General features: G+C 43.3%; 1 protein-coding gene across 2 annotated transcripts in view; it reads left to right on the top strand.

Moving 5' to 3' along the window:
* Nucleotides 1-12,083, top strand: part of pigg (phosphatidylinositol glycan anchor biosynthesis class G (EMM blood group)) — a 31,284-nt gene that overhangs the window by 13,769 nt on the left and 5,432 nt on the right. For both annotated transcript variants that reach the window (XR_013779917.1, XM_079353060.1), the window contains exons 7-12: nt 514-731; nt 1,012-1,296; nt 3,063-3,460; nt 4,726-4,917; nt 6,695-7,004; nt 7,985-8,148. Coding sequence is in view for 1 of the 2 variants with exons in the window: in XM_079353060.1 (XP_079209186.1) it covers nt 514-731; nt 1,012-1,296; nt 3,063-3,460; nt 4,726-4,917; nt 6,695-7,004; nt 7,985-8,148 (1,567 nt within the window). In the remaining variant the exon portion in view is untranslated. The remainder of the gene's footprint in view (nt 1-513; nt 732-1,011; nt 1,297-3,062; nt 3,461-4,725; nt 4,918-6,694; nt 7,005-7,984; nt 8,149-12,083) is intronic.

A 12,083-nucleotide genomic window follows, 5' to 3' on the forward strand; every position in this document is an offset into this window, starting at 1 on the left:
GTGTGTGTGTTCACTAATAATCAAACTACTGCACCTAATGCACTGAAGTGAACTGAATTCAGGCATTATTTCATCTGTTTTAAGTGAACATGAATGACTTATCCTTAATCTGAAGACGAAACTTGAGAAATATTGTCAAAATAATAAAAAGTCACCAGCTCTAATTTGAGCCCCATATGGCTTGGACTTCTTTCGCCTTTGTTACGTTGTTCTCGTGGCAATTCTTTGCTTCGTAAAACATTTTCCTGGCATCAACTAAGGAAAATGCTCTCCAGTAACACTTAAACAGTCACATTCATAGTGCACAAGTACAGCTTGAAGATGTATCATTAGAAGGCAAAGGTTGTTACTAATAAGTTCGACTTGATTTTGAAATAGTATTTGATGATAAGCAGGTGCAATGTGCAGGTGTGACCTGCGGTGTAAAAGGAATTTGAGAAGTCAGAAGATTAGAAAAGAACTATACAAGTCCATTTACCATTACCTGAAAAAACAACTCTCTCTCTGATCCAGAGGCTGGCTTTGAGCAGTTCCGTATGGCAGAAAAGGCTCATGGGAATTGGGTGAAGCTTTACCTGGAGGGAAACAACTCTGAAGTACTATCCAACAGAGGAAAAAAGGTCCTAAAGCAGTATCTGGAGGCCTTGGCAGCCATGAGCTCAGCCCTTGGCAAACAGCTGGGCAAGTACGACATGTACTCCATGATCGCAGGCATGGTGTTTGTGTTTCAGGTAAGAACGAGTCATTTCATTCATCCTTTAGATTGAAAGATTGGAGTAATGTTAGGTTTGTGTTTTCTTTCTATCCCCAGCGAACAAATGTCATTGCCACTTTTATTTCCAAAGCTTTGGGTTTTTTTTTGTAATTGCCACATACTTATAAGCATCTAAGGAACTGTTTGGGTGTGAATGTTTTACGGTACATAAACTCAAGGTTCTTAAAAATGATGTATTATTAATTACAGTAATTATTTTTCCCTCCTTCTGTCTCTCTCTTCTCCTGGCTCTTAAGCTCCTGTTAGTCTTACTGCTGGCTATGCCGGAAGCTCTCAGTGGAGAAGCAGCAGTAGACGTCCCGGTACTCTCATCCCTTCTCTCTCTGCCTTTCTACCTCTTGTGCCTGCTGCTCGCCTCAGTACACGTCTTGGTATGCACTTCCACTGAGAGCTCCTGTTACTTCTGCAGCCTCTCCTGGGGTCTAGTGTTTGCTGCTGTTGCCTTCTCCTCAGCTATGTTTTGTACTCTGGTCTCCATGGCAACGAGGCATCTTACCCCGGGAACAAACATTAGCAGGAAGGTGAGTCTGTACACATTTGGCTTTCTTCATGACGTGTACATTTAAAAACAGTCACCACTATCTCAATTGGCATTCTTATTCTGTAAATAATGTAGCAACGATCACAACAAATACACAACACAACAATTGTGGTACTGAACAGTTTTCAGTATCAACCAGCTGCAATACCACATTAGCTGTATCAGAAGGCCTACTTTACAGTAAATGTAAGTTTTGGCACTGCAATCAATGCTTATCTGAAAGAACGAATTAGATGATGACATGTTGTATGATGTAACAACTTGTCATCACAAGATAATCTTTTTTGGACTTCAGGGACTCTGTAAGATCTTCTCATGAACTAAAGGCACACTCACCATCCAAGTAGTCCTGTACCGTGCTGAGGCATGATTGTCCCCCCCTCCCCCACCGGCCTGCACTCACACGGCTCCAGGGCTAAACTAGCCTGAGCACGGTTACCTCTTGTACATAATGTGAACATATGCAACACATGCATTGGCTTTACGTGATCACGAAGCATGCAAGTCATGTTAGTCAGACACAGCCTGAACACTCAGGGATGTCTCCGTACTCACATGCTTGTGCTCATGCAGGAACTGTACCGTGCTGAAGCACACCTATTTAAAGCATGTTAGGTTCAAGGACGTGACTGTGCTTCAGTAGTCACACTAGTCAAAGGAACTGGACTTTAGGGTGAAGCGTGTTCAGGCACTTTACTGATTGCATTAATCTCACTTAAATTCCAGTGTACGAGTGCTTTTTCATCTCATCTGAGATATCTTCTTTTTTCAAGTGGGAAATAAAGCCTCACAGCCTCCATGACAGGAAGTGATGGAGAATGTCTGCAGATTTGATAAATGAGATTAATCTGCATCTGGGTTGAGAGTGAGAGTTGGGAATGACGTGCAGGACAGGAAACCAAAGGATTCAAATCCCGGGCTGTCCGCATTGAGGACTGCAACCTCTGTACATGGGGCGTGTGAACCAATCACTAGTCCACTTCCTGTTTTTCATATTCTAGATCACAAGTAACAGATTCAATTATTTCTGTCATTAAACAGGCATATGCGTAAAAGCCAACTGCTTCTAATAGCCTTAACTTTGTAGGGGAAACTATTATAAAATAGCCCAGAAATGTTGAACAAAATAAAATGCCTTTATGTATGCGTATGAGTGGACAGACTCAGTTATGGAAGCTTCCATGGCTGATCAAGAAGACTGTTAGAATGACAGATCAAGGCTGCTGTCTGCCTTTCGTGGTAGACTAAAGACCCTGGCAGAGATAACTGAGACTACAGTGTCTGCAAGTTGAACTGTGTAATTATGAACTGTATGTATTATGTCGGTGAAGTATATTGCGTTAGCGTTGCTAGATCAGGTCATCCCAGCGGCAGCTTTAACAAAATGCTCCACAGAGAGGAATACTTGGAGCTGCCCATGTAATACACAGGTTGTTGGTTAAAATAGGTTGTGTCTTGTCAGCCATGTCTAGTTGCCGTAGTAACATCTCTTGTATCAATTATAAAAAGAAACTAAGGTTCAATGGTTTTAAGTTCAATCCATACTTTAATTCACTCATCTCTTCTAAGTTATTGAATTCTTGAACCCCTATTATTATTTGACTTTAGCGACAGACATGATAATCACATCTGGAACTCCACCAAACTTTCTCAAGTAACCACACAACGTGCATTTTCTATTTGATGTCCCTGTGAAGGCTCCTTGTTTTAAGTGTGTACTTAATGCCGTTTTCATCCTTCTCATAGTTGCCCTTCAGGAGCAAAGAGTGGTCACTGTCAGAACTGGATGTTTTACTGCTGGCCGGCACGGTCGGACACACCCTTAGTTTGGCAGCCAGCAGCTTCGTAGAAGAGGAGCACCAGACCTGGTACTTTCTGCTCAACACCCTCTGCCTCGCGGTCTTCCAGGATGTCTGCCGCAAATACTTCAGAGAGCAGAGAGACTCTTCTGAGGAAGAAGAGCATGTCCTCCTTTCTAAAGACTGTCATTCATCTGTTCACCATACATCAGACATTTGCTCAGAGAAATGGCTAGCATTAGCCACGCCCCCTTTCACTCTGGTCTGCTGCAGGCTGCTGCGCTCCCTCAACCAGACTGGGGTACAGTGGGCTCACCTTCCTGACATGGGACATTGGCTAAACAGGTTTGGTTTTCCAGTCTTCTCAGTTGTGTTATGTAAATAGTGTAGCAGCACCAAGTGATATTTCTTGGCGAGTTTGATTTATTTATGTTGGGGTTTTTTTGTAATCTTGGTTTGGGCGTTTGGATTTGTTATTCACATGACACCTACCACACAACTTTATATTCCACTCAAATTACCCGCTGGCTATTTAAGCCCATGTCATGAGTTAGTGACCATGTCATGTGTTATGATTTCTGTGAGCAGCTAACCAGTTTCCTGCCAGTTTAGATGAGGCCATACACGAGATAACTGAATAATCCCCTGGCATACACTTATGGACAGATGTGCATAAAAGTTATTCTCTTTCCTTGTATGAAAATCTAATTGGGTTTTTCTGGCAAAGAGGCTGATTGTAGTGTTGTCGTAATATAAATCAGTCTTGGTGTCAAGACACTTTGTGAAGGTCTCGTCTGTCGCTTCGGAGTCAGAAACATTTTTACCCCAGTCTTGTCTCGGTCTCAGACTGGGTGGACTCCTGATTTGAAATCAAGAAGAGTCAAGACCCCCACTGATTAGCTATTTTAAAGTCCTTCGAGTGATATACAGGATGGTGTTTTCTAAGTGTTATTTGTTGTCGTGGACTTGACTCCTTCTTGACCCTAAATGTCTGGGTTTTGTCTCAGAGCAGTCTGGTCTCGGAGATGTCTTGGTCTCAGTTAGTGTGATCTTGAATACAACACTAGTGAACAGGGTTAAATAGCTTCTTTGAAGGATGATACTTAGCAAAATGTGAAGTTACACAGTAAATCTGTGGCGGTTTCAGAGCTATACATGTTCTAACAGCAGAGGGGAGGGTACTTTAGTTTGTTCTTTAGGTGCATCCCAGTGGAAAAGAGGTCTGGATTTGAACATCTTCCCTGTCCAGTGTTTTACTTTCTTTTCTTACTCCCTGCTCTGCCTTGTAGATGCAGACAATTATAGTGCTTCTGTTCACCTTTGATGTGTCCTCTGAAGTCATATTTGAGGTGTTCTCAGCTTGGTGCAATAGGGAACTTCATTAGCTTAAATTCAGGGAGTTATTGAAAATCTATCTTTATGACATGTTAAAACACAGATTGATGATATGACTTGCAGTGTGGCATCTCATCCAAACATCTGTGTCTTAATAAACGGTCAATTCTAATGTTTCTTACTCTGTGTATGTATTTTGTGTGTTTTACATTTTGTCAAAAACCTCATGTGAGTTTCATATTCTTTGCTGTTGTTTGTCTGTTTCTTCTTTCTAGCTCTGAACACAGGACGGTACTCTCTTTGCTGGCTGCATTCTGTTTGGTTCTTATCTACCTCCTAGTTCAAAGACGGTGCTCGTGGGTGTCTAAGGCTGCCCTCGCCCTCGGACTTGTGGGTGTCTACAGCTACCGAGCAGCTGTTGGCAATGTCTTGTTTCCCTGGCAACGTGCTGGTCGACCTATGTCCAAGTAAGTTTTCATTCCTTGCCCTTCATTAAACTTTCACATTAAAATTTGACAGGCTGCTGTTTTGTTCTTCTGAGTTATTTTAAAAGCAGGAGTGCAGCGTGAAGCCGGTCATGCAGGTTGCAGTGCTGCAGAAATAGTTAGACTCACATGTTGTGCAGAAGACAAAACATGTCATGTCACTTAAGCTCTCACCTACTCTTTCTTTACCATAAGCCTTCCCTCCCTTGCTTTCCTTTAATCTTCCAAACCAAGTGTCCCCTCTGAGGTCCTCAGAAATGTCTGGATGCAACATAAAATAATTAATGTTCGTATTAACAGCTATTGCAACATTGTTACGCACCGTCTCGGGGGGTAGGTGTGTGTAACAGAGAAAAAAAAATGTTTTTCTTCACAGTCCCCAAACTAAAGGCCAGACCTGATTTTACAATAATGATTTATTACAAACAAAACAAATGAAAAATCAAACTGAAGAAAAACTGGCTGAGATAGAAAAAAAAAGGGCTTCCCTGAAGAAACAAACAAAACCAAAAGACAAGAACTTAACCTAACTGCCGCCCTAACTTCACCAAAAAGAGAGTACCAGTTTAATCCTTAGAATTACCCAAACACCTATGAATATCCAAAAATCTAAAGCATTTTAGAGGCCAAGGACTAAAGAAATCTACCAGTTTGAACGCTGCTCTTCATATGGATCCCAGCACACATATAAAAGCTGGGATGTGGGCTCTGATCCTCCAGCCAATCACGGATCACTCTACCTGTGGAGCAGCATCAAAGATCCATACGCATACAGAGGTCTCACTCTCACACAGGCAACCTACACACACAGAAAGAAACACATAACATGCATATTAAAAAAAATCTGATCAAGAAAAGTAAACCGAACAGACACATAATGGAGTGTAAAATGGAAAGATGTATCCTTGGGCACTTAATCCCAAGTTGCTCCAGCAACTATGGCACTCAACCCAGAGTTGGTGTAGGAATGGGATTAGTTACTTCTGGTGATCACAGTAGCGTGAATGTGTAGGTGTGACCTGTGGTGTAAGAGCGCTATGAGTAGTCGGAAGACTGGAAGAGAACTTCACAAGCTTAAGTCCATTTACCATTTGCCATTTAATTAAAGTGAAAAATAAAGAACAGTTGTATCTGGGAAATGAGAAATAGATTGATGAATAGTCTCAATATTTTTAAACAACCCACTCCATCACCACCCGCCCGCTATAATTCTGTGGATCTGGCAAGGGCCCGCTGTAAGATTATACTGCCTTGCTTTTTACTCCCTTTACATTGCTCAAACATACACACATGCGCGCATAGTATCCAGAACAATACACAAGTACTTTAAATGTAAAAACAGTTGACATTTTTATGGGTTTGTGTAGTTCAGTATACATTTTGTCATGCTTTGTGCCTTCATGGACGTCATTACGGAGCCCTTTAATGGACATAGAGGAGAATGTTTGGCTGATTTGGCAAAAGTTTTGAATATTCTCCGGGCAATCACTCATAAGCAAAGGATTGCTTTTTTAAAACCAACACCTGTTTCGACTCACAGTCGGTAAACTGTGGGCTACAGCTTGATATTCATCTGTAGATGATGTAGACGCCCTCTAAGCAGCTTATAGTGGCCTCAATTCACAGCCAACAATAGTTCACACGTTTTTATGTTTTGCTTACGTTTGGCATATGTATTACACGTTAGAGTATCTTATTATTAAGTCATGTATCATAGTTCAATTCAGTTAAATTTGTGTGTGTTATTTTTCTCTTTCAGGGGAACAGTGGAGGCGCGCTTTGTTTACGTGTTTGTTTTGGGCATTCTCTTCTCCGGCACAAAGGACCTGTTGCGGTCCCAGATTATCACCGCTGATGCCAAGTTAAAGAGCAGAGGATTGTGGGAGCTCTACAGTGGTCTGGTCTTGTTGGTTTCACTGTTGTTTCGTGCCCACAACTTGCCTGTCCTGTGCTGCTGCCTGCTGATCCAGACGCTCATGGCTCAGTTTATCTGGAAGAAACTCCACTATGATGCAGCCCAAACCACCATCATGCATTATTGGTTTGGACAGGCATTCTTTTACTTTCAGGTAAACTATTATACTGGTATAAGTGTTGCCAAGGTTTAACAGTCTCTTTGAAATTCTGCTTGGGAGCAGCTGAAGATGTATTAAGTACGTAAACTGTTTTTTTGTTGTATTTGTGATAACATGATTAATATATGACTTGTGATATTTCTCATAAAAAGTTTATTTTTATTAACTTAATAAATCATAATCACATGATGATAATAATACTATAGACTTGAATGTTAAAACCAAAGTCAAAAAGTTCTTTCACACATTCCAGAAAAGTCGATTTAAGTTTAATGTGGGGCGAAAAAATCTCAGAGTTTGTTCAAATATTTCTAAAATGGCTGACTTCCTTTAGTGTTAATCTGGTTTATTTGCGGTGTTGAGATTGTAAATATCTTTACCAATTTTTACGTACATTTAGGTGACACTAGGCTGCACTTCTGCCTCACTTTGTGGACTACATTTAATCATTTTTAAGAGAGTACCATCTGTTGATCTGATCATTATTGGCAGAGAGAAGTGGTTGTAAATGGGCTCGTCGTGCTTTTGTAGTCTTCTGCCTACCTGAGGCTAAGAGGGAATTGTGTGTAAAGTCACAAATAGCTTAAAATTGTGAAACATGATGGTGTGACCTGTGGTGTAAAAGAGCTTTGTGTTGTCGGAAGACAAGAGAAGCACAGAAACCTCAAAAGTTTAGGGGGAAAAAAACACATTTCAATGTCTTTAAAATATCTGACCCTTATATGCCCTCCAAAATAAACATAAAAACTAAAACAGCATAACTGAATAATTGAATTGGCCAGGATAAAACATGGAGCAGTATTGTTCAGGGTCAAGTCTAAGGTCACGCATGAACATGCTCTGTAGGTTAGTTAACCGCTGGAAACAACTTTTCCCCCCGAAGTTTTAAACCCACATATTGTTGGTCTGCTATGATGAAGTCCTTCTCTCCTGCCTTGGAAATAATAATGAAAGCTCTCTTTGTGCTCCTGCAGGGGAATTCAAACAACATTGCCACCATCGACATTTCTGTTGGGTTTGTTGGACTGGAAAGTTACATAGAAGCTCCTGCCATCTTCTTAACTGCCCTTAACACTTACGCAGGGCCCCTGCTATGGGCCTGTCATCTCGTCTGCTACCTGAGCTCTGAGAGAGACAGGTGAGTTATGGTTTAACATTTGCACAATGGGTGTAATAATTGATACTGGAGTTACTTTTGTGTTTCCAATGAGGGCTCAAGCCAGCTTGACCCGACTATAAAACAAATTATTACCCCATTCAATTTTCATCATTTCCATGTCTCAAAGGAGTCCAGTCTGTTTAGCTAGGCAAACCTTTGGCTTATTTAGAACCAACAATGTCAACACTGACACTGGACTTATTCATGGTAATTTTAGCTGTTCTATGTTGGATATTATTCATTCACACTGCGTTATATATATTTCTATTTTTCTATACTAATAAGCAAATGTTAATGAGTTGTATTTAATTCTATGATTCCAAAAAACATCTGGTTAAAGGACTGCCAATGAAAATTAGCCTTTGGGCCAACCTGGGTACATTTACATCGGTCTGAATGTTGATTGATTTACACTGTCCCTTTTTAAATGAATACATAGTAGTAGTGAACAAGCAAGACAGATGTAGAGAAGACAGACAAGGTATGTCTGTAATTGCAGCAAATCGCTACCTCAGTGTCCGGCTGCAGCCAGTTCAGATTGATTACTTCAAGGGCTCGACAACAGCTGTCCTGCTGATTGAGCCAAATCTACAAATGAGATAAAGGTTTTTTTTCTTTTAGAAGGGAGTGTTTACCTTGTCTCACAGTGATGATATAGAAAACTAGCATTTCAGTGGGGATCTTGACCGGTCTTGATTCAAAATCCGGGTCAGTATAAATGTAATTCAGCACCAGCCAAACCTAATTCCTATGTTTGGCTTTGCCCTTCTTTGAATGTTTTTGGGGAGACCGTTTTTTTTAAATCTTTTAGTGAGTCCTACAATGTTTCACTCCAGCCAAATCCTCTGACTGTCATTTTTAAACGCTATCTGGTCGGGAAGTCTTTGTACTGTTATCACCTTCACCTGTTTGCTCGCGAGTCGTCTGATAGCATTTCATTGGAAAGATCCTCAACCTCCTTCCATTGCCTGGTGGATGACGGAAGTCATGTTTAATCTAAAACTAGAAAAGATTGAATGCACCATGAGGGGGAAAAAGGCTAAGTTCAGTAAAATGTGGTTTCCATTCATAGCCTATTTTACTGTTACTGGGATAAAGAATTGGAATGACAAGTAGCATTCTTTATGACTGTGGTTTATTAGGAGTGGTTACATGACCTCAATTATTTGTGTTCAATGACAATGTGGATAGATGTATGTATGTTTATAAGTGTAGACAGTATATGATGTTGTCATTGCTGTTATATGGGATGAGGTGGGACTGAGGGAGGTTTTGTGTAGCAAATGGGGGAGACTGGAGGGTGGATGGGTGAATTTATATTGTGTATTTTGTACATCATGCAATAATTTGTACTATTCCAGTTGAAACTCCAGTAAAATAAATAAATAAAATCTGTAATCACTTCTCACCTGTGCGCCGACGTGAGTGGCCGCATATCTCAGTAGCTCCGTCCCTGTCGTACTCGTCTGATATGTTATTTGTTTGTTTTGGCTCTGTGCCAACTTCTATCCTATAGTTTTTATAGTTTTATAGTACACTTTCAGTGTATAACTTTATGTATCCTATGGATACTTCTTCGTGCCTTCGTGGAAATAGCAGCGGAAAACTTTCTTATTCAAGGGAGACGCTGCTCTCGCTCCGGACAGCGGGACAAGCCGGCGTCGTTCACCCGATACCAGAGGAGCTGAGGCGGCGGTACAGAGGCTGTAGAGCTGGGGCTCTGCTAAGAGCTAAGCAGCTAAGCGATGGAAGTACAAGCCCTCGGTTCCAGTGATAGTTATGGGGAACGTAAACTGTCTCACCAACAAGACAGACGAGCTGGCTGCTCTCGTGATGAACAACCGGACATTTAGAGAGTGCAGTTTAATGTGCCTCACAGAAACCTGGCTGACTCAAAACACCCCGGACGGTAATGTGGATCTACCGGGCTTCACTACAGTGAGAGCGGACAGAGACACGAAACTCAGCGGTAAACGGAAAGGAGGAGGACTCGCGCTGTTTATTAACAACAGATGGTGCCACCATGGACATTTTACTGTGAAGGAGGCAACGTGCAGCAAAGACATCGAGCTGCTGGCGGTGGGTCTCCGTCCTTACTACATGCCGAGGGAGTTCTCTCACGCGATCGTGGTCTGTGTTTACATTCCACCCCGTGCACACGCCGAAACTGCTTGTGACGTCATCCACTCTAACATCGCGAGATTACAAACGCTGCACCCGGATGCTTTCATTGCCATCTCAGGGGATTTTAACCATGTTACATTGAACTCCACACTACCGGACTTTCACCAGTTTGTAAGCTGTCCCACCAGGAAGAACAGGACAATAGACCTCCTGTATGCAAACGTGAAGGACGCCTACACCGCCACCCCCCTACCACCTCTGGGTAAGTCCAATCACAACCTGGTCCTACTCAAGCCACAGTACAAGACTAAGATCCAGAGACAACCGGTAACAACACGCACCTTCAGAAAGTGGTCTCCTGAGGCAGAGGAGGCGCTCAGAGACTGTTTTGAGACCACTGACTGGAGTGCCCTGCAAGAGACTCATGGTGATGACATTGAGGGGGTCACACACTGCACAACTGACTACATGAACTTCTGTATGGACGTTGTGGTTCCCACTAAAACTGTGCGCTGCTTCCCGAACAACAAGCCCTGGATCACCAGCGATGTCAAGGAGATCCTTAACAGGAAGATAAGGGCATTCAAGGAGGGAGACCAGGCAGAGCTGAAGCGTGTGCAGGGGGAACTCAAGGTCAGACTCCGAGAAGCAAAGGAGGAGTACAGAAGGAAGGTAGAACAGAAGCTGCAGCAGAACAACATGAGGGAGGTCTGGGAGGGCATGAAAACCATCACAGGCTGCAAGAAGAAAAATAACAACGCAGAAGACGGGGACCCTGAGAGAGCAAACCAGCTCAACTTGTTTTTTAACAGGTTTGACTGCCCCGTCGCTGCAGCCAGTGCCTGTCCCCCCAGCACCCCCAGCACCCCTCTACACACCCCCTTCCCCCCCCTCACTCCCCCCAACACCTCCCCCCCTCTCACTCCCCCCAACACCTCCACCAGGACAAACACAACCCCCAAAGACAATCCATCCCCCCTCCCCCCCACCATCACCAGAGACCAGGTTAGAAAGGAGCTGAAGAGACTCCGCCCCAGGAAGGCAGCCGGCCCAGATGTGTCCCAGGATGCTCTGCTCTGGTGAGCTGGGGGAGCCACTTCAGCATATCTTCAACATGAGCCTGCGGCTTGGGAAGGTTCCTGTACTCTGGAAGACCTTGTGCCTCACCCCGGTCCCCAAGAAGAAAAACCCCAGCGAGCCAGGCGACTTCAGACCAATCGCTCTGACATCCCACGTTATGAAGACCTTTGAACGGCTGCTGCTCCAACACCTCAGACCCCAGGTCCAACACGCACAGGATCCCCTGCAGTTTGCATACCAGGCAAAGGTGGGCGTGGATGATGCCATCCTCTATCTTCTACACAGGGCTTACTCTCATCTGGACAAAGGGAGCAGCGTGATGAGAATCATGTTCTTTGATTTCTCAAGCGCCTTCGACACCATCCATCCCCTCCTACTGAGAGACAAGCTGACCGAGATGAGGGTGGACTCGTACCTGGTGAGGTGGATCATGGACTACCTCACAGAGAGACCACAGTACGTCAGACTGAAGGACTGCACATCTGACACTGTGGTCAGCAGCACCGGAGCACCACAGGGGACTGTGCTCTCCCCTGTCCTGTTCACCCTGTACACCTCTGACTTCCAGTATAAATCTGAGCTCTGCCACATGCAGAAATACTCGGACGACACTGCGATAGTTGCTTGTGTCAGGGATGGACAGGAGGAGGAGTACAGGAGCCTGATCGAGGACCTTGTGACATGGTGCAGTGCCAACCATCTGCAACTAA

Source organism: Symphodus melops (assembly GCF_947650265.1).
Source record: "Symphodus melops genome assembly, chromosome: 9".
Lineage (NCBI taxonomy): Eukaryota > Metazoa > Chordata > Actinopteri > Labriformes > Labridae > Symphodus > Symphodus melops.